At 42.2% G+C, this 26,644-nt stretch overlaps 2 protein-coding genes across 2 annotated transcripts in view; both read left to right on the top strand.

Moving 5' to 3' along the window:
- Positions 1-26,644, top strand: part of LOC308085658 (ammonium transporter Rh type C 2-like) — a 212,258-nt gene that overhangs the window by 100,455 nt on the left and 85,159 nt on the right. The window lies entirely within an intron of this gene.
- Positions 1,711-18,209, top strand: LOC308088708 (C-type lectin domain family 18 member A-like; the record flags this gene model as incomplete). Its single annotated transcript, XM_080433265.1, has 12 exons — positions 1,711-1,732; positions 2,885-2,976; positions 9,004-9,234; positions 9,403-9,500; positions 10,292-10,413; positions 11,592-11,699; positions 12,130-12,222; positions 12,960-13,066; positions 13,231-13,360; positions 13,526-13,622; positions 14,691-14,782; positions 18,172-18,209. The coding sequence occupies 12 exons, from the start codon at positions 1,711-1,713 to the stop codon at positions 18,207-18,209; spliced, it is 1,230 nt and encodes a 409-aa protein (XP_080289391.1).

Genomic DNA, 26,644 nt, shown 5'->3' on the forward strand with positions numbered 1-26,644 from the left:
AGCAGATCTACAAGCTCACAACGTGTCGCTTTGCAACACATTGTGAGCTTGTAGATCGGCTATTTTCAAATTGCCAAAGTATGTAATTATATAGGTCTGTTTTGTAATAATAATTCAAATCTACAAAGTAACCAAAGTTTCCAAATAATTATAGAGTAAAAAGTACAATATTTGCCTCAGAGATTAAGTAGTATTGAAAATTGGAAATACTCCAGTAAAGTAAAAGTGCCTCAAAATTGTACTTAAGTGCAGTACTTGAGTAAATGTAATTAGTAACTTTCCACCACTGCTATCCAGACACCAGACATGCTTTTTTTTGTTATTTGAATTAAACTCACACAGCCGATCTCACTCATTCTGTACTGTTGTTTGAAGTTATAGTCATCTCCAGTGTCTCTGAATCAAGTGATGACTCACAGTGACTCATGCTTCCACCCTGGGACCATCATCATACACTGTCACACTAAACAGACCTCTAGAACCACCCATATCTTTTCATACTCACACGACACAAACAATGTGTAGTCCTTCGCTATCACTTCATTTCTGCTGCCCCGCTCCACTGAGCCATGAAAGCTGCTTTTTTGCCATTGCCTATAATTCAGTTACAATCTCTAACTCCACATTCCCCTGCCTGCCTAGTAACCTGTCCTGTGTTGTATTGTCTTCTGCTTTTGTGCTTCATTTGGACAGCAGACCTAAATCCCTCTAAATGAAGTCCCCCAACACACAACAATGAGCTATCAAATCACAACAAACACACTCACATATGCAACACGATCAACCCCCTTCTTTCACTGAACTCAGAAAGTCATAACAGTGATGATTAAGCTATAACTTGTCAGCACTGACTGGCACCAATAGTCATTATTATTATTAGGCTACTCAACACAATTATAGCCCCATGATGGCAACGGTTAATGAGAAGGAAATAGTATGTGGGCAGTTCTAGGCCTCTGTGTTGGACAACACTATGAATTGCACACATTTGCAATTTACATATGAATACAAATTGCTACAAAAATAGGCCTAGGCCTATTTTTACTGGTGCTCTTTAGAAAGATGTTATTTCCATGAAATGAAAACTCCCTGGAGAATTGATTGATTGATTGATTGATTGATTGATTGATTGATTGATTGATTGATTGAGTGAGTGATTGATTGATTGATTGACTGACTGACTGATTGATTGATTGATTGAATGAGTAGCCTATAGCCTACTTTATTAGACAGAAATGTAAACAGCATGGGGCAGTCAGACAAGCTAAAAAGTCCTGGGGACTAGTTTCCAGGACTTGTTTCCAGAAAATAATAAAAAGAAATAATAATAATGTTCTCGTTTGACTGAAGAAATAGGCCTGCTTTAATCCCCCCCCCCCTCTCTAAAAAAACAACGTCACACCTCATTGACAAGGTGATGAGTTAAATTCGTAGAGATCATAGAGTAAAATTTCGCTCTTATTTGATGGAAAGCTACTTTAAGCGAGATGAAGCTATTGAAAGAGAAGAGGTGGGGGATAGCCTACTACAGGGAGGAGGCACTGGCACTTGTCCACAAAAGATAAGACGTAGCAGTGTGAGCTGTTTAGTTGAACCATGGGGTCTGTAACTGGTACCGGGTGTTATAGTCTGTTGGTCGCATCATGTCTGCTGCTGGTCCCGCCGTTCATCAGCGCAAACCGGATTATTATTGTAGAGAAAGCGCTCAACATGAAGCCACCTGCTGCTAGCGGTAAGGAAATAAGGTTCGATAGCCTATGCAATGCGCTGTCTGTCTAGTAAAATCCTCAGTGTACAAATGAGTAGGCTAACACAGTGGTGGAAAAAGTACTCACATGTTTTACTCAAGTAAAAGTATCAATACTGCAATGTAGATATACTCTGTTACAAGTTGAAGTCCCGTATTCAAAATGTACTTGAGAAAAATTATTGGCATCAAAATATATTTAACTACCAAAAGTAAAAGTACACATTGTGCAGAATGTCCCATTTCACAAGTTCAAAATGTATCCAAAATCTTTGAAAATAGCCGATCTACAAGCTCACAATGTATTGCGATGTGATGCATTGTGAGCTTGTAGATCTGCTATTTTCAAATGGCCAAAATATTATAAGGCTGAAGTAGGCCTAGTGTTTTGTATAATTAAATAATTAAAATCTACAACGTAACTAGTAACTCAAGTTTTCATATAATTGTAGTGGAGTAAAAGTACAATATTTTCCTCTGAGATGAGTGGGTAGAAGTAAAAGTATTTAAAATTGTAAATACTGAAGATAGTAAAAATACCTCAATATTGTACTACAGTACTTGAGTAAATGTACTTGGTTACTTTTCACCACTGCTAGTAACATCCTCAGCTAGAAATGTGTATCAAACCCTAGAAATTGATATATTCACACTGATCGATATCTCTTAATGTTGCACTTTCAAGTTTTCAGTCAACACCACATAAAAACATACAAATATACACAGATGCATAAATGTTTTAGCCTGGTAAACCCTCCCTCCGGAAATCTCATTTCCATTTGATTCTGAAATAAAATACAAATGAGATTTCTGGAGGGAGGGTTTACCAGGCTATAAATGTTTTGCTTTAATCTAAATCTAAAGTTTAGCCATGTCTAAACTTAACTCTTATTGGGGATTTGTAGTCTTTAATTCCACAGTGTCATCTTGTCTTTATCTTATAAATGAGGGATTTAAAGATTGTCAACTCAGATTTTAATATATTTCAATTTAAGTCCAACACATATGCACACAGGCATGCACACTTGCACGCACGTTCGCATGCACGCAGCGCACACATCAGCCCACATTTGCATTTTGTTGCCATGGGGATTGAAGTGGTCAAGTAACCCAAGAGCGTCTTCTCTTCTATTCTAGGGCTTGGGGTGAAGGAGCACTCTCAGATTGTTGCTCAGCACAATAGACTCCGCAGCCGGGTCGAACCCATGGCAGCTAACATGCAAAAAATGGTTGGTAGCCTCTCTTCAATGCCTCTCTTCAACACACACATGCATGCGTGCGTGAATGCACGCTGCGTGCGTGCGTGCTCGGGTGCGTGCGTGTGTGTGTGCCTGCGTGCGCGTTGGTTTGTGTGTGCACTGTATTCAGAGATAAAATACTTTGTCCAGCAGGCTCTCAATCACTTTCCAAATGGTGACAAGGAAAGCAGTGTTTTGTCTGTCCAGGACATGCTATCCCTGTTGACATGAAATGTGCTGTAGCCTGGCTGGTGAAACACACCACTGAGTTTACTGACTCCTGCTCACCAAGGTCACCTGAAACAGTCCAACCAGAAACGGCCCTTTCTCTTCTTTCCCATGCCACTGTCCTCCTTCTCTCTTTTGTGTATTTCTGTGCGAATGATGTAAAGGAAGAGACACAGGCAGATGGGTGGACAAAGAGAGAACCTCCTGGCAATTATGACAATTACAAACCAAAGACATCTCACTTAAGAGTGTAAACAAAAGCCAGGCAGTGAAAGTGGGTCAATTGTTCTAATTAGACTTTGTCATAGAATCTCAGTATAGCATTTTAGAGGCAAATCGTGAATGTCACACACATTCTAGACAGAAAGGCCACTTTGTCTCAAATAATTAAGCTAAAGTATGGCTGAGAGGGGTTCCTCTTGGGGTGTAATAATGATAGCCCAACAGTGTGAAACAGTATAGGCGACGGTGGTATCATGGACTGTTTGTTCTGCTGTGCAGCAGGCTGGCTGATAATGTGTCCTAATAGAATAATGCTGCCAGGTGCAAAAACACTGCGGCTTTGGGAAACGAACCACACGGATCACTTTCAATTATGTGATGAACTCAGAGTAATGATTTGGCAGCTTTCTGTCTTGAATAATGGAGTCTGAATGAAAGTGGGTTTACTCATGTTTCAAATTGACATTTCACACATTTAGCTCACACAATATTTTCTAATGAGTAGAATAAACTTAATTCCTAGAATCAACACCAACAGGCATGAAATAGTCACCATATACTGTAGCACCTAGACAATGTGCTATATACGACGTGAAACGTCCTTAATCATTTAGCCTATAAATAATTATAAATGTACAGCATATTAAATATACTGTAAGAGCCAGGTATGCTTTTACAAGAGAAGAACCACATAAGTTGGGACTGGGAGCACAGTTTGTTTGTATATGGTTATCCTATCCAGTATCCAGTGTAGGTGCCGGGGCGGCAGTGGCTCAGGAGGTAGAGTGGCAGCTTGGAAATCGTAAAGTTTCCGGTTCGATCCCGGGCTCCCACTGTGTTACTGTCAAAGTGTCCCTGAGCAAGGCACTGACTTACTTCCCCCGACAAGCAGCCTTGCATGTTTTCATCTGCCATCGGTGTGTGAATGTAATGCACATTGTAAAGCGCTTTGGATAGAGGCACTATATAATTGCACCATTTTAGATTATACAGTAACCTAACAGCAATACAGTAGAACAAAAATACAAAACAAATTAAACTAAACCAACTGCAGTTTTGATGTGCAACACAAGTGCTGAGCTGGATAAAAACCCAGGATGTAGCAGTACAGTATACACTATGCGGTCAGCACATACCAGCTCTGACAAGTATGAACCTTATTTTAATGCATGAGCTGATTAAAAAAAAAAGAAATGAGAAAACAGGCACTGGAGACTCCTGATAATGTGAACCATTTTATCGTTCTCCAAATCCTGCTGCCTAAATAAAATCCAGGCAGAAAGCTGTCTGTATCTGATCACAACTTTTTCTCTAGCACACTTATCTCTCTTACTTGCATTTGATTATTACCAGAGATAACTGGATTATGGCGCTCACAACACGGACTAATGTACTGTGTATCCTGTGGGCCTATAATTCAAATTGTGTGCCAGGGCCATGCTGTCATTTTTCATAGATTACATCCTGCAAGGCCTTACAGGCTGAGCTCCTTTCTTCGACTGCTCCTTAGCTTTAAAGAGCTGTTAAACTGATAAGGTGGTAATGAGAAAAAGAGGACTAGGATGAACCTTCTGCATTCACAGCTGCGGTGTTAGAGGTAATTTTTCTTTGAAATCCCTCTGAGGACTTTCAGATGAGCCGAAGAGGTATATTAAATAGCTTTGCTGATAAATGGTATAAAGGCTAAGGGCTTTAGCTGCATTTGTGATTATCTAAAGTATTTCTTTTTCCCATACAGTAAGTGGTGTGGCAGAATTGTGATTGCGAAGTGATTATTGTACAGCCTTTCAGGCTCCCTTTCCTTTCGTAAGGAGATAAAATGCGAAATCATAAGAAATCTCAGTTTAATCCTCAGTGTTAATGTATCTATTTGTACACTCTCAGAGTTCAATTAACACTGAGGATGTTACAGTGCACCGTTGGAGATTTGTTGCATAGCTATAAGAAAGCACTGTTTTATTTGCAGACTACATTTGTACCAACAAAATATGTTAAGGGTTTTGCTTGAGCCACTTAGCTGGTACTACACAATAAAATCCTGAGAACTGTTATGTAAGGGTTTATTACAGGTACATTTGTACACTTTCAGAGCTACAAATGGTTAGATTAACACAATAATTGTCTATGTATTGAGTAAGATCTCATTTTCAATTCACTTTCTGATTCAATCAATTCCTAGAGGTGATACAACATGATATCATCTCTGGCTGATATCAGAGAGCAAACTTGAACACTAGACTTAAACCTTGGAACGGGCTTAACGTAGCTTCTTGAGTGGCCTGTCCCCCAGCTTTTGAGGCGTGACAAATATAGAACAAACATGGGAAAATTCTCATTCTGCTACTCTGGCACCAAAATGTGGAATGCCCTGACACCATCCATTAAAATATGTAAATCACTGGTTTCTTTCAAAACTAGCCTAAAAAAACATCTATCAGGAGACCACAAGGGGAGGTAAATGCAATTTTCCTAGAAAGGAGGTGTCACTGCCAACGTTTTTCCCTTTTCTCCTTAGTGTTTTGTATTTGTTGATGACATGTATTAGTGTTATTTTTTATACTAGGTTGATGAATTTGATATAGGACCTCATCACAATGGAAACAAGTACCCAGGACCTTTTTTGTGTTATCCTTTTAGCCTTAATGTCTGATTGGACCTTGTGCCGTTTACATTTGTCTAATAAAGTATTCACTAGTAAAAGACCACACCTACAATTTATTGAAACGTAATAAGAGATGAATGGGAAACCCAAGGTTGGGCGAGACTCAGGGTAGGGCCGTAGTCTTGGGAGCTGATGGCCATCGTTGCTCTACTTGGGGAGCGGTCGGTCATCTCTGCTCCATCACTACCCGCCTGGGTTCCTAGAGAAGGACAGACAGAAGGAAGAAGAGCAAGAATCGAGGGTGAAGGGTGGAGGAGGACAAACTTGAAAGCAATGAATGGCAGAAAGAGCCGATTTACAAGCGCAGTACTCAACACCCATGCTTGGTCTATCGTGAAGCAGAACGAACACATCAGTCGAGAGATCGCAGGTGTATTTATACTGTGGTGATTGCAACAAGGATTGGCTGTGGTGAGTGTAGGCAGGTGTAGTGGATACGGGTGATTGGGAATGGGGAGTGGCTAATGAGTGAAGGTAGGTGTGGTAGACAGGGAAGTGATTGAAAACGGGGAGTGGCCGTGATAAGCAGAAGGTGGTCTCCACTCCTGAACCTGCATTGTATACAACTTCATTTCAATCAAAACAATTAGCTTTTTACCCCCTTTTCGTTCTTCTCCACACACAATGGACCCTTCGCTAAGCCCCACCCACTCCACTCTGTGACTGGTGGTGCGAAGTTAGTCACACCCAGGCCTGGCAGCGCCTGGCAATCTCTGCTTCTCACCCATTGACTTGCATGTTAAATGACGGTTTTTCCCCTTAAAAATAATCGATCATTTCAGCAGCAATAGCTTCAAAATCTCTTCTAAATCTAGTCAACAAGGCCTGCAGTAGGCTATGCACTGGACAAATGTGCATGACATTATTTCAAATAAACTAAAAACACGGGAAATGTTAGAGGGAGTAATAGCCATGGATACACGACGGTCGTCTGTCTCGACCGTCATGGATGAATTTCAACTTGGTGTTTGCACTTTCTCCATTTATAGCCCGTACATCTACAGAAACGTTCATATTTCAAATATAAAGTGCTTATCCCATGGCCACGGATGTTACATTTATGTACGGGCTCTCAAAAGTACCCGTATCATCCGTATTGTTCAATAAAAAGCATTTTAATCTGATCGGTGGCCATTTTCTCCATATGCTTTCAACAAAGCGACCCTATCGGTTGGTAGGTGTATTGCACTCTGATACATTATAACTCTATGAGAAAATGGCCACCGATCGGATTAAAATGCTTTTTATTGAACAATACAGAATATACGGGTACTTTTGAGAGTCCCTTGCATCATTTTAACATCCGTGGCCATAGGGTAAGCAATTTATATTTGAAATCTGAACGTTTATATATATGTACGGACCGTAAATGGAGAAAGTGCAAACACCAGGTTGAAGTTGATCCATGACTGTAACAGGAGTTTTCATGTACCGCAGGGTAAGACTACAGTAGCAGTTAATAAATAGACGAACAAATGAATGAATATACTTTAACGTGCGGAATCCGAAACAGGCAGCGCTGTGATTCTGAATTTTGTTACGATCACGGTGATTAGTAGCCTATTATTGACACCACCTGGGCGAGTGAGTCGTGTCGTGTAACTTTCCTGACGTTAAGCTGTGTATGTGTTCAACAACACAGCCATATTCAGCCTTGCAGTTTAAGTGCAGATTTCAGCTTGGGAAAAGCAGCCTCCAACGGGTTTGGGTACGTGGTTCATAGTCACCATTGCGTTATCGTGGTATTCCTATTCTTGCTATTATGTTGCAAATGATTGTGTGTGTGCGGGCGAAATAACATTGACAGCTATGGCAGGTGACGAAAGCTTGCCAGACCTGTGCCAGGCTAACAACGGTTGCTAAGCTGGCATTGGACAATTGCTTTTGGGGTGGGGTTTAGCGAAGGGTCCATTGTGTGTTGTCACTGCTGTTGTATCCTACTGACTCACTTGCCAGTGAGGAGCCCCATCCGGGAGGATGCAGAGCATCCCTGCTGACAGGTCCCGCCCCAGCCCGTAGGAATACGTGCAATGACAGTTATCAATCTCCCTGCCCGTCTTCCCTCCCCCAAACATAGACGTTTGACAAAGCCGGATGCACCACGTGGATTCGAACCCACAACCTCCACGGTGGTGGGCAGGCACTTTACCACTGCACCCGAGCGCTTGCTTCAAACATTTTTAACAGACTTTAATGGCATGTGTCATTTTTATGCTGCTGTGTGTTGGGGGGCAATATCAGTGAGAGGGATGCTTGCAAAATTGACTAGATGGTTAAGAAAGCTGACTCTGTGATTGGAATTAGGCTGGTCCCTTGACACCATGGTGGAGAGACGCATAAGGGCCAAAATCTCCTCCATCATGGACAATGCCAAACACCCCTCGCAAACAGTTCTAATACAGCAACGGAGCGCCTTCAGCCAACTGCTCATCATAATGAGGTGCTCCACAGAACGTTTTAGCTAACAGTTCCAGCTGTTCCAGCTACAACAGTTATTATAATGTGTAGTAGTGTGTAATGTGTAGTGGAGCATTGGAGATATGATTTTAATGAGTAGAGGTGTGATTGTTTTTGATGATTGTATTGGTTTTAATGTAGCTTTTTCAGTTTTTTTGTCATAAGTCTTAAGGCCTTTGCAGGGTGCGATTTTTCGCACGAAAAAAACGGACAAGATAATTTTTTAAAAGAACACATGGTTCTCTATGACCTCATGCACACCGGCTCCGAATTTGCCGTGCGGCAAGTGGCTGCGGCGGTGTGTTTTTTTCTTCTCAATCGAACCCAGTTCGATTCGTGCGTCTTTTCGCATGCGGTAAAAACTGATTGACCAATCGCACCCTGTCTGCAAAGGCCTTTATTGCTTAAATTGCTTCTTGTATGTGCTAAAATGTTATCTTCATCTGAAGGAGTGGAATGAAAAACTGGCCCTACTTGCGGAGGAGAGGGCTGCATCATGCCTCACCAAGTCCACCCTTCATGCCTCCCCCTTCCATCACATTGGCTGGAATACACATCTCTCTACACATGGTGTCCTTTCATTCTCTGACGTGATTTCCTCATGGTTTGAGGAGAGGCAAGACTATCTCTACCTGAGTGGGCAGTGTAGACAGAATGCCACCTGCCTACATTATACACAGGTACAGCAACAATGAACTTCATTCACAAGCTGTTTCAAACAATACACTAATGTTCACTTATACGTGATTGGAAATGTGTTTGCTGAAATGTTTAGGCCAGTTTCCAAATTCTATTTTCTTTTCAAACTCACCATTGGACTGTGTTTCAATTCTTCTCTCATTGTACAGCTGGTATGGGCCACTTCCAGTCATGTGGGCTGTGCCAAACAATTCTGTCCAAGAGAAGGGGGCCTCTGGGAGCTGTTTGTCTGTGCGTATGGCCCTGGGTGAGGACTAAATCACATAGGGCTGCCATTTCTCCACAAAATTGAGTTTGTTGTATTTACTTGAATCTCCGCTCGTTGAACCATAACATAACAATCATCAAGAAGTCTTCAGCTTTATTGCCAGTGTCAAGGCAGATCAAACCACTATGTCACCTAAGAAGAATGTGCTTGAGTTTATTTACTGTAGATTCCAGTTTGGGGGGATTCTATCATGCATCTCTGTCAATAACAATGCAAAGGAATAACAATGATGAATTAGATTAACATTTTTTACCATTTCTTTTTTGTGGAACCGTTTTGAGCTTAAAAATAGTAAGGCTGTTCTGCACAGCAATATTCTGAGTATTAATTCATCTCTAAGGGCCCTATCTCCTGCTATATAAGTGCACCATTTACCTTTTATTCTAATAGTAGTAATTGTTATACAGTGTTTGTTCAATAATAGGGGTCTCCGCATCTCTCCAGTTCTTTAGTAAATGGAGAGTTATGGTCAGAATACCAATTTTATCCAATCAGGAGAGAGAACCCTACAAAATGTATCATTGTTTTATAGTGTTCCATTTCCAATTTTGTCTGCTAATTCTTTGTTTCATCACTTCCAATTTCACTAGTTTATCTGGTATCCTGTATGAGTTCTCTCCTGGTGGGATAAAATTGATATCCAGACCTGAACTTATTTTTTTTCTTTTACTGAACAAAATGTATAGCTATTTAACATGTATTAAAATAAAACAAATCTTATGAATGAACTCTCATAATTTAACAGTGTATGTGTGTAATGTTTGTTGCAGGGGTAACTGGGAAGTGAATGGTCGGCTGGTGGTGCCCTACAAGGCAGGACTGTCCTGCTCCTTTTGCACCTCTTCCATGTCTGGCTGCTTCAGACTGTGGGATCATGTTGGAGGACTGTGTGGTGAGATAAAAAAGACAGAATGTGCTTTAACCACTCAAGCCCTTTTTAAGACACCCGGTTGAAAGTGGTTAAACTTACAAAAAAAAGTCTTCAAAGAACAATGACCTTGGTGTTGTCGTTCTTGTAAAAATGAATCCATTGAGAATCTCTCTAGATCAAAGAAGAAATTAATCAATTAACAATGCTTCCCTGGCTTGCAGCTGTGCACTTCCTCAAGAATGTTCCTTAAAATCATCGCCAGTGATACGTGCCATGATCTTTAATGTTAGTACACTGTAGATCAAGAACTGCTTTACATTTCAGTAACTCCTGAAGGTGCGTAAAGAACAGTGGTGTAAAGTAATTAAGTACATTTACTCAAGTACTGTACTTAAGTACAATTTTGCGGTATTTTTACTTTACTGGAGTATTTCCAATTTTCTATACTTTTACTTTTACTCACTACGTCTCAGAGGCAAATGTTGTACTTTTTACTCCACTACAATTATTTGAAAACTTTAGTTACTGGTTACTTTTTAGGTCTTGATTATAATTACCAGACATACATTAACCACTTCAGCCCTATGTAATCTTTGTTTATTTGAAAATAGCCGATCTACAAGCTCACAATTCGTCGCGATGCAACACATTGTGAGCTTAATTTTCAAAAGATTTTTATACATTTGACACATTTGAAAACTTGTGAAACGGGACATTCTGCATAATGAGTACTTTCTACTTTCGGTACTTTATGTACATTTTGATACCAATACTTTTTTACTTTTACTCAAGTCATTTTTTTATTCCGGATTTTTACTTGTAACAGAGTATTTCTACATTGCAGTATTGATACTTTTACTTAAGTAATTTCTTTTTGTACTTTTACCACCACAGGTAAATTAGATGTACTGTAGATGTAGATCAGATGAATATTTTCATTGCATTCTGAATACAATAAAATTCTGTTTTCTGTTTACACTGTTTAGAGAAGAATCGTAACATGTTTATTCTTCAGTGTGAATAAAGTGAAGATGGTGAAATCTCTGCTGAAACATGTATACTGCAATTTGGAAAATGTTGTGAAGAGGACTTTCATTTCATTGTCATGAGACTTGCCAAATCTTTTCATTTCTTTATACGTTATCTGTTTGCACATGTGCACGTGCTCTTGTGTGTGTGTTTATGCGTGTTTGCTTCAGAGACTCCAAGGAACCCATGCCGTATGAGCTGTGGCCAGCATGGTCGACTGAACATCTCATCCTGCAAGTGCCACTGTGAGCCAGCCTTTACGGGACGCTTCTGCCAGGGTACTACTACAGTACAGTGATTCTCAACCCTTTTCATTTCAAGGACCCCCAGGTTGATATGATTCCTATCTCTGGAACATCAATCTACATGGAAAATCCTCAGTGTTAATCTAAAAAGCCCAGTCCACACCAAAGATTCGCAACGCAACTCGTCGCAACTTCTGAGTTGACCTGTTGCAGGTAGGTGCAGTTTTGGGATTCTGTTGCAAGTGGTTGTAGTTACAACATATTGCGTTGTGAATCATTGCTGTGGACTGGGCTTAGCTCTGACGGGTCCATTTCGTTCCACACTCTTGAGAGTTACTTGGACCCTCTATATACTGTATGGCACAGAGTCATGAACATAATACAACATACTGGGTTCATTGTTTGGATTTTTATATGTAAAGTGGCGTGGCATCGTTCTCCATACTCACTGTATCTTTTCCAGTGCGCTGCAGTGTGCAATGTGTACATGGTCACTACAAGGAAGAAGAGTGCTCATGCAAGTGTGATGTTGGCTACGGAGGGGTAGAATGTGCAGGTGAGTACAAGTGTGTTTGTGTGTGTGTGTGTGTGTGTGTGTGTGTGTGTGTGTGTGTGTGTCTGTGTGTGTGTGTGTGTGTGTGTGTGTGTGTGTGTGTGTGTGTGGGGGTGGGTGGGTGTGTGGGTGTGTGTGTGTGTGTGTGTGTGTGTGTGTGGGGGGGGGGGGGGGGGGGCTTTACTTGATATGATATTCTATAGCTCATCACTTAGTACCCTTTCAATTTACAAATTACAAACCTAGTAAATTCAACTTTTGTGTTTGGGGCTGCCCAGCTCCTTTGAATGTATTGTATGTTTGACTGATAACCTGTATACCGGTATTACACATTGTGGTTACATGTAGATGGTGTCAAGCTGCAATGATAGGTGTTTGGTTTGACTAATATGTCCAGGATCAGTTGAAACTGTAAAATATGCTTCTACTGTAGATAGTATAGTATACTTTCTGGTTCGACAAACAGCAACTTTAACATTCCTTAAGGTGGTTTTGGGTCTATTTTCTCATCAATGACTGACTCTTAGCCAAAGTTCAGAGCTGTAATGGTCTGAATGGATTTTGCAGCATTACTTTGCCAAATGTGTCTAACTTTTACTGCCAGTCTTAGCAACAAGAAAGAAAAAGACAAAGATTCATGTCTTCTCACTATGTGTGAGCCAAGAGGGATGGTCACCGTCATTATTTCTCCTGTCAGCTGCTCAGAGCCTCACCATGTGTTGCTATTGGTGTCCCTACAGAGAAGCAGCAGTTTCCCTTCCACAGCTGTGATGTCAGAATAGATGGAGAGTGCTTCATGGTGTCTCCAGAAGCTGATACATACTATGGAGCCAAGAATCACTGCCAGGTAAGGGACAGAGGTGCGTGTTATCTTTTGTGGGACTGGGACTCCTAGGTTCTAGTGCTGCCATGCATTGTTACTACCACCTAGATTAGTGTGTTTAGAAAGAGTACACTGTCTTTTTCATCTTTTATTCCCCTTTCTTTTCTTTTTCTTTTTTTTATCCCCAGGAACGAGGTGGTATTCTTGCTCAGATCCACAACCAGAAGGTACAGGACATTTTGGCTTTCTATCTTTGCCAGCTGGAGGGGAGCAATGAGGTCACCAACTCGGACTTTGAGACGCGCAACTTCTGGATTGGTACAATTGATTGTCTCTGTCACCATTGCCCTCCAAATATAAGCCATTTGGAATTCTCTTATATATTACTCTCCAGAAAACTATTCTCCCATAACAGAAATAACAAACCAATGGACCATACGAAAATCTGACGTAAAATAACAAGCTTGCATTTCTGCCCCTCAGGTCTTACGTATAAACCTCTGAAAGACTCATTTCGGTGGGATACAGGCGAGATTTCTGGATTCAGTAGCTTTGCCTTTGGACAACCTGACAACCAGGGGTGAGAGACAAATTCACAAACTGACAGACTGCACTACATACTGTACTGATGCACAAAAGGAGCAGCGGCATATATCTATTCTCATAAAAAATGTATGTGGCAGACATCTCATTTTCTTCCAGCAGGAATAGTGTAGAGAAAGTAAAGTTAGGTATTAGGAAGTGAGCATAACTGTATCGGACTTTGAAGCTTAATTATCTATCGGCATCTGCTGCAGCGCAGTGCATTGTGTAGAAGATTATAGATCCTTGCAAGACACTGCAGTTGAGGTGGCGTGGCAGTGTCTCAGGAGGAATCAGAAAATCCCTGGTACAATCTCGACTCCTCCAAACTTAAGACCAACCTGAGAGAGAGAAAGCGAGTGAGGCACAGCGTGAGTGTGTGAGAGGGAGAGAGAGAGAGAAAGAGAGTGAGAGACTTGCACACTTCACGAAAGCACTTATTTTATGAAACACGCTAATTTCTGGTGAAAGAACATCATGAGTAATACGATGACAGCCTTGTTTTTTTTATTTTATTTAATAGACAGCACCTTTTCTTCATAAAAGACATCTTGTGTTAACATACCCTTACACTATCCTTTGTGGAATGAACAAGGTCATACATGTATCATCATTGATAATCTCCTGAGGTGCATCTTGTAGGTTGAGCTGCAATCATTAATTATACCACCAGATGTCTCTCTCTCTCTCTCTCTCTCTCTCTCTCTCTCTCTCTCTCTCTCTCTCTCTCTCTCTCTCTCTCTCTCTCTCTTTCACTGTGTCTGTCTGTCTGTCTCTCTCTCGCTCTCTCTCTCTCTCTCTTTCTCACACACACACACACACACACACACACACACACACACACACACACACACACACACACACACACACACACACGCGCGCACACACACGCGCACACACACACACACACACACACACACACACACACACACACACACACACACACACACACACTCACTCACTCACTCACTCACTCACTCACTCACTCACTCACTCACTCACTCACTCACTCACTCTCACACCCATACACACACATACTTTCTCACACTCCTCTCTTTCGGTGTAGATTTGGGAACTGTGTAGAGCTGCAGGCATCAAGTGCCTTCAACTGGAACGACCAGCGTTGTAAAACACGAAACCGATACATCTGCCAATATGGTAAGGATCTTCTGGGAATTACTGAAATAAACTGTTGAGGTAGCAAAGGAAGGACAGCTCTCAGTCTTTTATGGCCAATTAAAGTGCAAAATGAAGTAACTAAAATCAGTGAAGACCGCCAGCTATGTTTAACACATATGGTCCATCTCTGTGAAAATAGATGAGGATAAATTGGCAACACAGAAATCCCCCCCCCCCCCAGTGCTCTGAGTGAGTTGGTTGAAGACACGGTTGTGATAGAGTTACAAATAAATGAGCATTCCTATCAAAAGTCATTGCTCCTTCAAATCAGAAATCCATTGGTCATTACAATAATTTGAGGTCTTGTACTACACAGAGAATGAAGACAATTTTCTATATTGATTAAGTTGTAAGTTGCAAATTGCTGCTCACAGCCATGCATGGATTACATTCTGCATTGCCAATCCAACTGTACCTATACATCCATTCTAATTTGTCTTTCCTTTACCGTCACCCATCAATTAATCATTAACAACAAAAATGATTGCCATGTTTGCTTCCCTTGGACAACATCAACTGATTCTAAATGTTACAGTAGCATTCCTCAGTGTTAATTTATCGATTTAATAAATTCATGATGGTGCTCCAGTTGGAAGTCTGGTTAAACACTCACCTACTGTACCACCACAGAGGTCCACTCCGACCAATACCAGCCAATGTTCGCGGGTGGGAAGTCGGCAGGATATTGTATCCTTGTCACTGCACTAGTGACTTCTACTGGTTGGTCGGGATGCTATTTCAGTGAGGTGTGGAACTAGTCAAGATACCACAAACCTCTGCATCATCTGCATGTGTTACATCCTCCCAGACAAAACTCCAAACTGTCAGATGAAAAGGAGTAGCTGTGTCTCAATTCAGGGGTTGGACCCTCTGAAGTGCGGACCATTACGTTACAGAGGCATGTCAAGTCCTGTCCCATTTCATAGGTTCTGCTCGTGCCTTCGCGCTCTTCGTAGAACGCGGCCTACCCACCCTACCGAGGCATTGCACTTTGAAGGATGCACCCTGAATTGAGACACAGAATGTGTGTATCGGGGGAGGCATGTGGTTATCTACACCCTCTCCAGACCAATATTGGCGTTGGCAGTGACAGGGACCACAGTAATCGTGGGGAATTGGCATAGACTGAACTGTTGTTAATTGTTGGTTGTAAGGCCTTACAGTCCATGTCTTTCTGTTCTCACTTTCTCTGTTCAGGCATACGCATACGTATGTCTTTTTACTCACTGGTGTCTGCCTGTTTTAATCCACTTTTAACACACAAATCTATTGGTCACTGTGGGCATCTTTTAGAGACCTATTAAGTTACATTGCACCCCTCAGTGTGCACCTCAGGGATGTTTCAGATCTGCCTTTAAAACCTTTTTTTATTTTTTGGGTTTGTTAGAGTGGCTCTTGTTATTTCCGGCACATGCCATATTGAAGCTTTGGTGTGTCCAAACAATGAGTGCATTTCAGTTTCCAACATCGACGTAGTGTTAAATGTTGCTGGGAGTACACAAAGCGATGCATCCCTCAGGAGATCTTAATACAGTGTTTATGTACGTGCATTTATAAAGGAGAGACACAGCCCACTTATTTAAATGAGGCACTCAGTCTGAATCAATGGCACTTTGTGCTTATGGTGAGGAGCCTTTTAGGGATCGATACGTCAGCTCTGTAGTGGTTTGCAGTGTTTAAACACACAATCAATCACACATACCAATTAGATTGTTCAGTGTGATTGAGTTTGTGGCAGCTTTTGTTTGATTTTGTTTGGGAGTGTGTTTGCAGGTGTCAGGTCTGTAATATTGTATTGATCATCCAGAGCCGTTTGAATGGGTTCAGTGTCACTAAGATGACATCTACTGTAATCTACTACGCAGTTAGCCATTTGAAGAGCTTACACTCTCTCTCTTTTGCAAGTCAGAATTCAGTAAATGGCAACTTTTCTATTCTTTTCAGAGTGAGAAGGGCTCTTTTGTAGCCCAGGGATCATTAAAAACATAGTCAAGAGGGCCAAGGCATTCCATTAGTTTGTCCAGGCAGGATAACCTGTATGGAGGTTATTGAACAAAGACAATCCGGCTATATAAGCTGGACATACGGTCCACATCAATCATTTTTTACACAAAGCACTTCAAATAAAAGCAAAGTTTCATTGAGCAACAAAGGGTGAGATGAAAGGACTGATTAATGGTACTCACAGGAGTCATTTCAAGCCTGCATCACTGGGTTCGGTTAATTGGCAATAAAATGATAAGTGGAAATCATCCAGCCTGAAGGAGGTACACACCTACGGTATGCGTGTGTGTGTGTGTGTGTGTGTGTGTGTGTGTGTGTATATATATATATATATATATATATATATATATATATATATATATATATATACACACACGTTGATTTTCGATGTTAGGAACTGAAATGCACTCATTGTTTGGACACACCAAAGCATGTGCCGGAAATAACAAGAGCCACTCTGACAACCCAAAAAAATACAAAAGGGTTTAAAGGCAGATCTGAAACATCCCTGAGGTAACAGAAAAATGACTTATACATGTGGTTTACCCAACAGAATATGTGTCCATATCCACAGCAAATTGGGCCAGCCTCCACATTGATTCATTTAGCTTATACAGCAGTTATGCTTAATTTATATTCCATTGTATGACGCACATGAGCTTGTAGATCTGCTATTTTTGAAGTATCAGGCTTTAGTCTCACCATCAGTGGTGAGACTATACTTACTATGACTATAATTTCAGGTATGGTCGAAACCAAACTCACTTAATATCATCAAGATACATTTAGTGGTGTTGCTAAGTTGCATAAATCTAATGTTTGCATTAATTGGTTAAGTGAGCATACAGGTTGGGTTTAAATTGGACCTTAATTACATAAAAGTATTGCTCTCACTTCTAGCAACTATTCTGCTGAATTTCTCAAGCCATAATTAATAACTATGATTACCTATGTCAATCATGATCACGCCCACCACCTACTACCAGTGCAGCACCCAATCTGTCAATCAAGTGTGTATGTTCACGTCAATAATAAAAACACGAGACTTGGCATATAAGTCACTGTATGGCCCCTACAGGCATCATGTTAAACTTCTGCTTATCCAGCAGAACCTTCGCTGTCATAATGTGTAGTTTGTTAAACATCTTTTTTATTCCCAAATAGAGCTTAATTATGATATGGGAATTAAATATGAATCACAATGTTTACTCACTGTGTGTGTGTGTGTGTGTGTGTGTGTGTGTGTGTGTGTGTGTGTGTGTGTGTGTGTGTGTGTGTGTGTGTGTGTGTGTGTGTGTGTGTGTGTGTGTGCGTGCGTGCGTGCGTGCGTGCGTGCGTGCGTGTGTGTGTGTGTGCATGGACAGCTCCAGAGCATATAGCCCAGTGGGAACTGGGTCGGTGATGGACCAGAAGTTAAGGACTATGGGTTTGAAACGTATGTGATATAATGAAGGTTTTGCTTTATTATGTCAAATCAATGTACCGTATTTAAGTGTAAATAGGTCTTTGCATTTAGTCACACTGTGCAACATTCATTTTAGTTGTCTTTTTGGTGACAGCTCTGATCCACCTAGATGTCGTTAGAACTGTAATATATCCAGGATTCAATTTGAAATAAAATCATGGAAGTACCACTCCAAAACAAATACTGCAGGGTATATTATGGAAAACAGTATGTATTCATTTGAAAATGATTAAATAAATACATTAAAAAATTGATACAACAAACACTAATCTCAATCTCAAATTCTCTTTTTTGCCACTTTTCAAGAAAATAGCAAAACATTTTCTACTCTTCTATAAGGGATTTTGAGTGCCCAAATCTAAAGTATAATTTTGTTTAGTTTTTTCGTCTCTGATTTAATTTCTTGCCAGCTGAGTGATAATGTACAAAAGGCAAGCTATCCTTACAGACAACCTTTACATGAATGTTGATTTGATCACTGTCAAGAGCAATAACTACTACCCCAATCTGTTTTATTAACAGTGACACTCACCTGCTTATCTGACAAAATATAGCTTTTATATACTTTTTTGGGCTATCCTTGGACATGAAGAAAGGGTTTATATTTGTCAGACTTTATTAAAAATCTTTACCGTCTCCAGTTATAATTTCACCGCACCTTTCTTTCTTGTCTTGTGGTGATTATAATAGTTAACCTAATGTACTACAATTATGGGAATCTCTTCAACCGCTATGAAAGCAAATCAGAAATGTAAAAAACCTCTTACACTGGTGCTGATATTGCAAAAGGCTGTTTCACACTGGTGTGTAGCGGCGGGAGGGAGGGGGTATATTGTGGAATATGGGTCAGGTCAATGTTTACCTGTGCATTTAAGGAGCAACTTTGAGGTGCCTCCAGGTGACAAAACAGCACATGAAGAGATTTCTGTGGACAGAGGACGAGTGTGTTGAGGCGTCTGGCAGATCTTGGGTAAGAAGAGGAGACAGACGGACAAAGGAGGCATAGACTGTGAAATAAAGTTTACCCAGACCTCCAGTGCTGCAGTGGAATGATGCAATTCAACACAACAACTAGAGAGGTGTGCTCAGTAGAGGGCAAATCTCTTCATATGTAAAACAATTTAGCACAGGACAAATTGTGCATGACAGCACTTGCACACACACAACCTAAGAGTTCAGCACCATGGACAGCGATCATGTCATTTTAGAACCCACTTCAACCAATTATGCTGGAAATGTATTACACTAGAAGTTCTGCCCGCTACGCGGGCAGAATTCTAGTACCCCCCCTCTACCCCCCCCCCCTAACCCCCCCAAAGAAAATATCGTTTGGGGGTACAAAATCATGGGATAAAAAAATAAATAAAAAAAAAAGGGGTCCCTGGAGACCCTGGGGTCAGCCACGCATGCAAGATGTTGCACATGAACTCTGCAGCCACACTGAGGCGCTCCAACACAAACACTCTGACATTAAGCTTCACACATCAAAAATCAGCAGCACACACAACATTCACCACAATGACAAACAAATTACGTCCGCGCAAAAATAAGCGAGGGCTCGATTATTTTATTCTCTCTCTCCCACCCTCCCTCTCTCTCCCCCTCTCTCCCTGTGTGCGCGCATGGCTGTCCCCCCCGCCCCACCCCCACCACACACACACACACACACACACACACACACACACACAGAGACGTGCGTGGTGTCACTCTCTCCCCGTTTTTTTTTGCAGTACAAAGCCTTGACTACAGCACAACAGATCTGTGTGTGTGTGTGTGTGTGTGTGTGTGTGTGTGTGTGTGTGTGTGTGTGTGTGTGTGTGTGTGTGTGTGTGTGCCAACATACGCTGGTGGGTGAGTACGCACCGTTTTTCGCCTTCAGCCAATTGCAGTGCATTTTTGCCACCTCCGCGACTAATGTGACGCAACGGGACTTTTGAGATGGCCATGCCCAAAATAGGGTGCCTTATTCGGATACATGCGTGTGACTGGCCGCCCCTGCCGGTTCTCTGAATTTTTATTTTTAAATAGGCTCTGTCATGATTAATTGACCACACAGATGAAGTGAAACAACTAAATTCTATCCAAACGATATCTTATAAGTAAATTCCGTGCCTCAAAGAAGAAGTTTGAGAGCTTTGTGAAGTTGAAAAGTCCGGAGAAAGCTGGCCACAGAAACAATGGACAGAAACAATGGCTGCCGTTCGTGTTTGAGCGACGACGCTGATAGGCTCGGAGAGTGAGGTTGGGTTGCCATGTCCAGGTGTTGTAAGCGTGAAGTGGGTGTAAATTGGTTAGAGAAAGTGCGTCGACGCATGCGCAGTGCGCAGCTTTGTGTTTTTTCATGAAGCTGGTTGCTTGTTGCTCGCGCACGATCTGGCAACAGCGGTGCATACGCATGCACAGTGCGCAGTTTTTTCGTTCCCAATTCCCACTTCGTTCGTACAGCCAGTTTGCGGATTGTAGTATAGATGTGATGGGCCTGCCTGACATGCCAGGGACCCACGCAGTCCTAACATGAAATCAAGGTCGATGTGACGGGACTCCTCTGGGAGTCCCGGGTCCAGGGGCAGCCGCTCCCTCAGCCCCCCCAAAGCTCTGTCCCTGAATATGGTGCAACCTGTGTAGACACGACAGGCTATATGAAGACTAATCTCTCAAGACAGATCCTCCAATTTCATTTTTACTGAATGGGTACTCGGATTGTAATAGGCTTGTTCTGGTCCATAGCATCATGGGACAGGTATCCCAAAGCCTTGGAGAATGAATGCGCTGCCATTATTGTCTCACCCCCTGGTGGACCGGAGGTCCGGGGGGGAGACAAACCCATACTAATTCTGTCTGTGGCATGCAGCCAATCAAACAAGGGTTTAAGTTTTTCTAAACCAATCACGTCGCTTATAAAGGGCCATATGAGGGGGTTGGCCATGGGCGTGGCTATCTCTCGCTCCTGCCATCTACCGTTCCGCCCATAGCGATTGCGATTGGATGCTTCCCTTCATAGGATAATCATAGTACCGCCCAGAGGGGTGAGGGAGTGTGTGCTATGCAAAATGGTATGCACAGAACCATAAATAATAAAATAGTATAGCCGCACACTCGTAGCTGCCGATGCATATTGTGGACAAAAATGACCAACGTTTCGGACAGACTAAACTGCTTTCGAAGAAAGATAGTCTTTTGTAATCAACTAAATCGGTTTGTATAATTAACCACTTAAGCCCTATTTTATATTTTGTCATACATCAGTGTTGCACAACAATTGTGAAAATAGCTCACAACGCCTTGCATCGCGATGTGTTCCCCCCAATAATTTTTTTATTATCGATTAAATTAGTTCGATTAACAATTGCACTTCACTTTTTCTTACTTCTTGAACCATGCATACACTATGATGTCAACTTAGCAATGCAGTTAGCAAAGGGGTCAGCGGCGATTGTGTCGAATATAGATCATGTCAACAGAGGAAACATATAGAATGTAGAATCTAATATGTGCCTATCACTGTACACATTGTGTACAGTTTTATGCCGATATGTTAAAGTGCACATTTCTAATGAACTGTGAGTTAGAGCTAAAGAACTGTGTGTGCATGTGTGTATGGGTTTGGTAGTATGCTTAGAAATACCCTCAGACCTGGTGCTAGCATTGCTTCCTGCTGGTCTCATGGTGCCCTCTGATAAGCTGGCGCTGTAGAAGGGTTCAGAATGGAGCTTGTGCCAGTGGAATTAGCTTCCATTGTCATGGTAATGACAGTGATACTCCTGCCCCCGTCCAACTCAGACCAGCTATTGTATGGAAACAGGAATGCAATTTCTTCTGCAGCAGCAAGCGGAAGCCGGATGACAATCCTCTGTGAGAGTGAAAGGTCCCTAAATGACTCTCCATTCAGCTGAGTCTGAAGGGCCAGTAGCCAATTAAAGAGGGAGCTGCGGAACAGTGGCACCCCAAAGACCTCGGGCTTTCTCTGCACGCACATTAAGGACTACACACACACACACACACACACACACACACACACACACACACACACACACACACACACACACACACACACACACACACACACACACACACACACACACACACACACACACACACACACACATTATGCCCCATCAGCCCTTTTCCCTTTCACTTAAAAACATATCTACAAGCCTTTTTTCTGACAGAGCAGATTCTCTCAGCATTGTAGTTGCTGTATAACTCAATCACTGAGTTTTATCCAGCGCAATGTACTGCAGACACATAAATATGAGTTAATGATTTGAACATGTCTAAACATTGGATTTGGGGATTTTTGTCATGACTAAAATATTTGGTCCCCTGAATCTTCCAGCCATACAGTATATGGCAGGTTGGAACGTTTTGGACACCACTTGCTTTACAACACCGCACTTGAAAAACAGCGGTACTGTACATGTGTTTAAAGCAGTGCCACTGATAATCACCTTCCACAATGATGCTGATTACGGAGTTTCGCTTCTGACTAAAATATTCTTGATTGCGTTTACTCAAGGCAGGTTCCTTTCCAGCTATCACATGTTCTTCTTATTTTGCCCCTTTCTATGCCACACACAAATTCTTAACAATTTAAAACCAATTCGCTTTGTTGGCCGGGGTCTCCCTCTGTATTCTTGGCCAACTCCTTTTTTGTTGCAGATGCCCAAGATTTATGGTTGCATGTGCACAGATAAGAATTGAATTCAGAATGTTGCATTATCATATATTAGCAATTGTGACAGTCTCAATGATGGTGGACAGATGATAGCTGTTGAATTAACAAGCTCTTTATTGTTCAGTGCAATACATAAACATGTATGCTGCTTGCCATACTATGGTATAACATGCTGCACAAGAAATGGTATCAGTTCAGGAATGGACTGTTAAGGGCCGTCAGCACCAAACATTATAACTATAATGATAACATATAAATGATGTTCACCACTGTTGTCATTATAGTTAGGTGTGGACTGCCATCCACCTTAGTTGGAATGATTTTTTAAAACTGTTATAATTATAGTGCTTGGTGTGAACGACCCTTTACTGGGGAAAGCACATCCAGACAGTGGCAAATTACCGTGAGTGTGTGTTTGGGATGGCTGATTTACCCAGGTGTGTAGTCACATCTAGCTCTAAGTCCAATTAGTATGACTCAGGCCAGGTGACTGCTTAAATCAAGAAGGTATATTTGTCACTACTCATACAGGTACAAGCAGCGAAATGCAAAATACTGTGAAACATCAACAAAAACAATGATAGTGTTAATAAAGCTAAGAGTTAAGAATAAAGATAAGACAAAGCTAGGAAAAATAAGGATAATGCTGTAGCAGCTGTAGGCAGCAACCTCACCATAACAACAGAAGAGAATGTGCAATAAAGCAAACCATGTAGAACAGATACCTTGTTCGCAGCAGCAGCAAAATCAACACAAAAAAACAAAACCATTGTGCAATATCGGTTTGAGCAATCTATACAGGGATAACCACAATCGAGTGGCACAGTAATTTTTGCCCTTGTTTGTGGCTCTAACATCTGCTGGGTAGAAGCTCTTCCTGAATCTTGGGCCCCACAGGCTATGACACACCTCAACCACATGCCAATCCGTATTCACAAACAGTCCCTTCCTGGTGTGTTTCCTGACTTCCATGATCTTTTTTGCTCTCCTCAGGCATCTGCCAAATGGCCTACATTTATTTCATACAGTGCCTTTCACCAAAGTGCTTTGCAATGAATTTCACATTCACCCATTCAGACACCAATGAAATTATGCAAGGAACCAAAAAAAAAATGACTGTAATGTAATGTAACCAACCTGCTCATCAGGAGCAGTTAGATGTTGAGCCACAGTGTCCTGTCCAAGGACACTTTGACACGCAGCCAGGAGGAGCTGGGAATCGAACTGGGAACCTTTCGATGCCAAGGAAGCAACCTGAGCTACTGCCGCCCCTTCCACATCTGCTGTCGTAAATATCTAGCAGGCGCGCCTAACACACGTGTTCTGCCCTCAGGGCAGATTTATTATGATAAACAAGTAAAACAGTGACCCCTATTGGCAGGTTTATTTGAGCACTCCTTACATAACCTAAAGCAGGTGCAGCTAATACACTAATCAAAGCAGGTGCTGTTACTTTGTTAACTAGCAGAGACTGGGCAGAAGTTACATGTTGCTTGTAGAGTGCAGACATGGGTTTTTGTCTCCTGATGTGATTTTTCTTTCTTCATTGTTGAGTCCCTTCGATGCAATGCTGTAAGTAAGATTTATGCTTATGTAGTATGTTATGTCTGGAATTGTATGTTTAAAAGGCAATGTACACAATTTTATGAGCACATCACTGATTGTATGTATGTTTGTATCGTTCCAGTTTTCACTCCACTTTCACTTATACAAATAAAGGAGCAAGAGGCTAATCCTGACCCTTGAAAAAGGGAGTTTGGCTACTGTCAAGTTTGTGGTATCAGGCACCCTAACTGGACAGAACAACACGACCAGCAATGGCTATTTCCATGTCGTGTCAAACCATGATGCCCCCTGTCAGTGTGCTCAGGATGGTTTTTTGATTGATTGATTGATTGAATACTTTATTAACAGTTTGCAAAAAAAGGTTTCCAGTGACACCCTGAATTTCCATTACTGCCTAAGGTGGTACAGAAGCTGAATTTCCTTAGTTGCCTATGGTGTGCATACTCCAGATCAGGTCCTCGGTGATGTCACACCAAGGTTCTTGAAGCTGCTTACTCTCTCCATCCATAGTGTCCCATCGATCAAGAGCAGCCTTCACTCATCCTAGTAATGTAATAGGATTTGAATGTAAATAGAATTCACTTTTGTAAACAGGGCATTATCATTGTGAATTCTAGTGATCCTATATCAAAATTGGCTTAAGGGAGGACGGGCAGGTGTTATGCCAGAATCTGTCCACTACCAAGAAATGCTCGGGCCGCCCCGGGAGCGAGCAAGGAGGCGGATCCTGTAAGGGAAGGGGGCGGATCCTATAAGGGGTTATGAATACCAATAGAGAATTGCTATACACAAATTCTCCTTAAACTTACAACTTATTCAAAGGAAGAATCAGAGCATAACAAATGAAGCTGTTGATGAGGGATTAAAAAAGATGCAGCAATATTAGGATTCAAGTGTCTCTATTTTAACTCAGCTTTCAGGATTCATTCCTAATATTACCACCAGGTGTGAATGTTACAGGAAAATGGCCATGCCAACTCCGAACAGCCCCGAAGACACGATGCCAGCACTATTTGATCCCACTGATTCCGAGAACAGAAGTTTCACGAGTACAGACCACGCCTTCAAACCAAACATTGTTTAACATTCTTTATTTAGAAAAGAAGGAGATGGACCTGTCAGGAAAGGAATTGGTTATGCATGGCTTAGGAGATGGAGGGAAGGAAGGGAAGGGAAGGAAGGTGGGAAGGAAGGGAGGCTTTAGGGGTGGGGATGTAGGAGTGGAGATGGAGGAGGAGATGATGTGTAGACAGGGAGGTGATGAGGAAGGGGGTGAGGATGAGGGAGTGAAGACAAGGGGTACGATTTATCTAGTGAGGAGGGTAAGTGAAGGATGTAAGGTGTGAGGATGGTGAGAGGATGGCTAGGGTGAGGTGAGCTGGAGGGAGTGAGAACAGAGGAAGGGGAGGTGGGGATGAAGGGGCATGTGAAGCCTGGATAAGGGGCGCAAATGGGAGTGTGGGATGGAGGGCGTCGTAGCCCTGGGGAGGGATGAAGGACGGGGCCCAGTGGGGGCGCGGCCCTGGGGGAGGGAAGGGCGAAGCCCTGGTGGGGGAGGAAGGGCATAGCCCTGGTGGGGGAGGAAGGGCGTAGCCCTGATGAGGGGTGGAAGGGCGCGCGAAGCCCTGAGGGGGGAGGCATAACCATGTGGCTCCAGGGGGGGTGGAGACCTGAGTATTTGGCTTAGGGTCTGAGGAGATAGGCGTCCGTCTTGGCAGTAATCTGTGGACGCACAATCACTCGAGACCCCGTCTGGAACCTGAAGACTAGGACAGATCGGAGAGTACAGAAGAAAGGGTAGGGAGGGAGGGGTGCGAAGAACAATGCACGAATGGCAGGCGGACCTGGCAGGTTTAAATACCCTCACTTATTGGTAGAAGGGGTGGAGTTCAGGGTGGAGAGCGATTAGTTACCATGGCATCGGTGCCACTGTGAGTGGCAAGGGTGGAGCTATGATCAGTTACCGTGGCAGATAAGTCGAGGGAGGAGTTGGCTCGGTTACCATGGTGATCGATCAAGCTTGTAACCTAGAGAGTGAGCTAGGAATGGAAATAGATCATGGGAGTAGAGTGAGGGGCAAGGTTAGTACTGTAACAATCTCATTGTTTGAAGGCGTAGTCTTCCTCCTGAA

Source organism: Gymnoscopelus braueri (assembly GCF_963280865.1).
Source record: "Gymnoscopelus braueri genome assembly, chromosome: 1".
NCBI lineage: Eukaryota > Metazoa > Chordata > Actinopteri > Myctophiformes > Myctophidae > Gymnoscopelus > Gymnoscopelus braueri.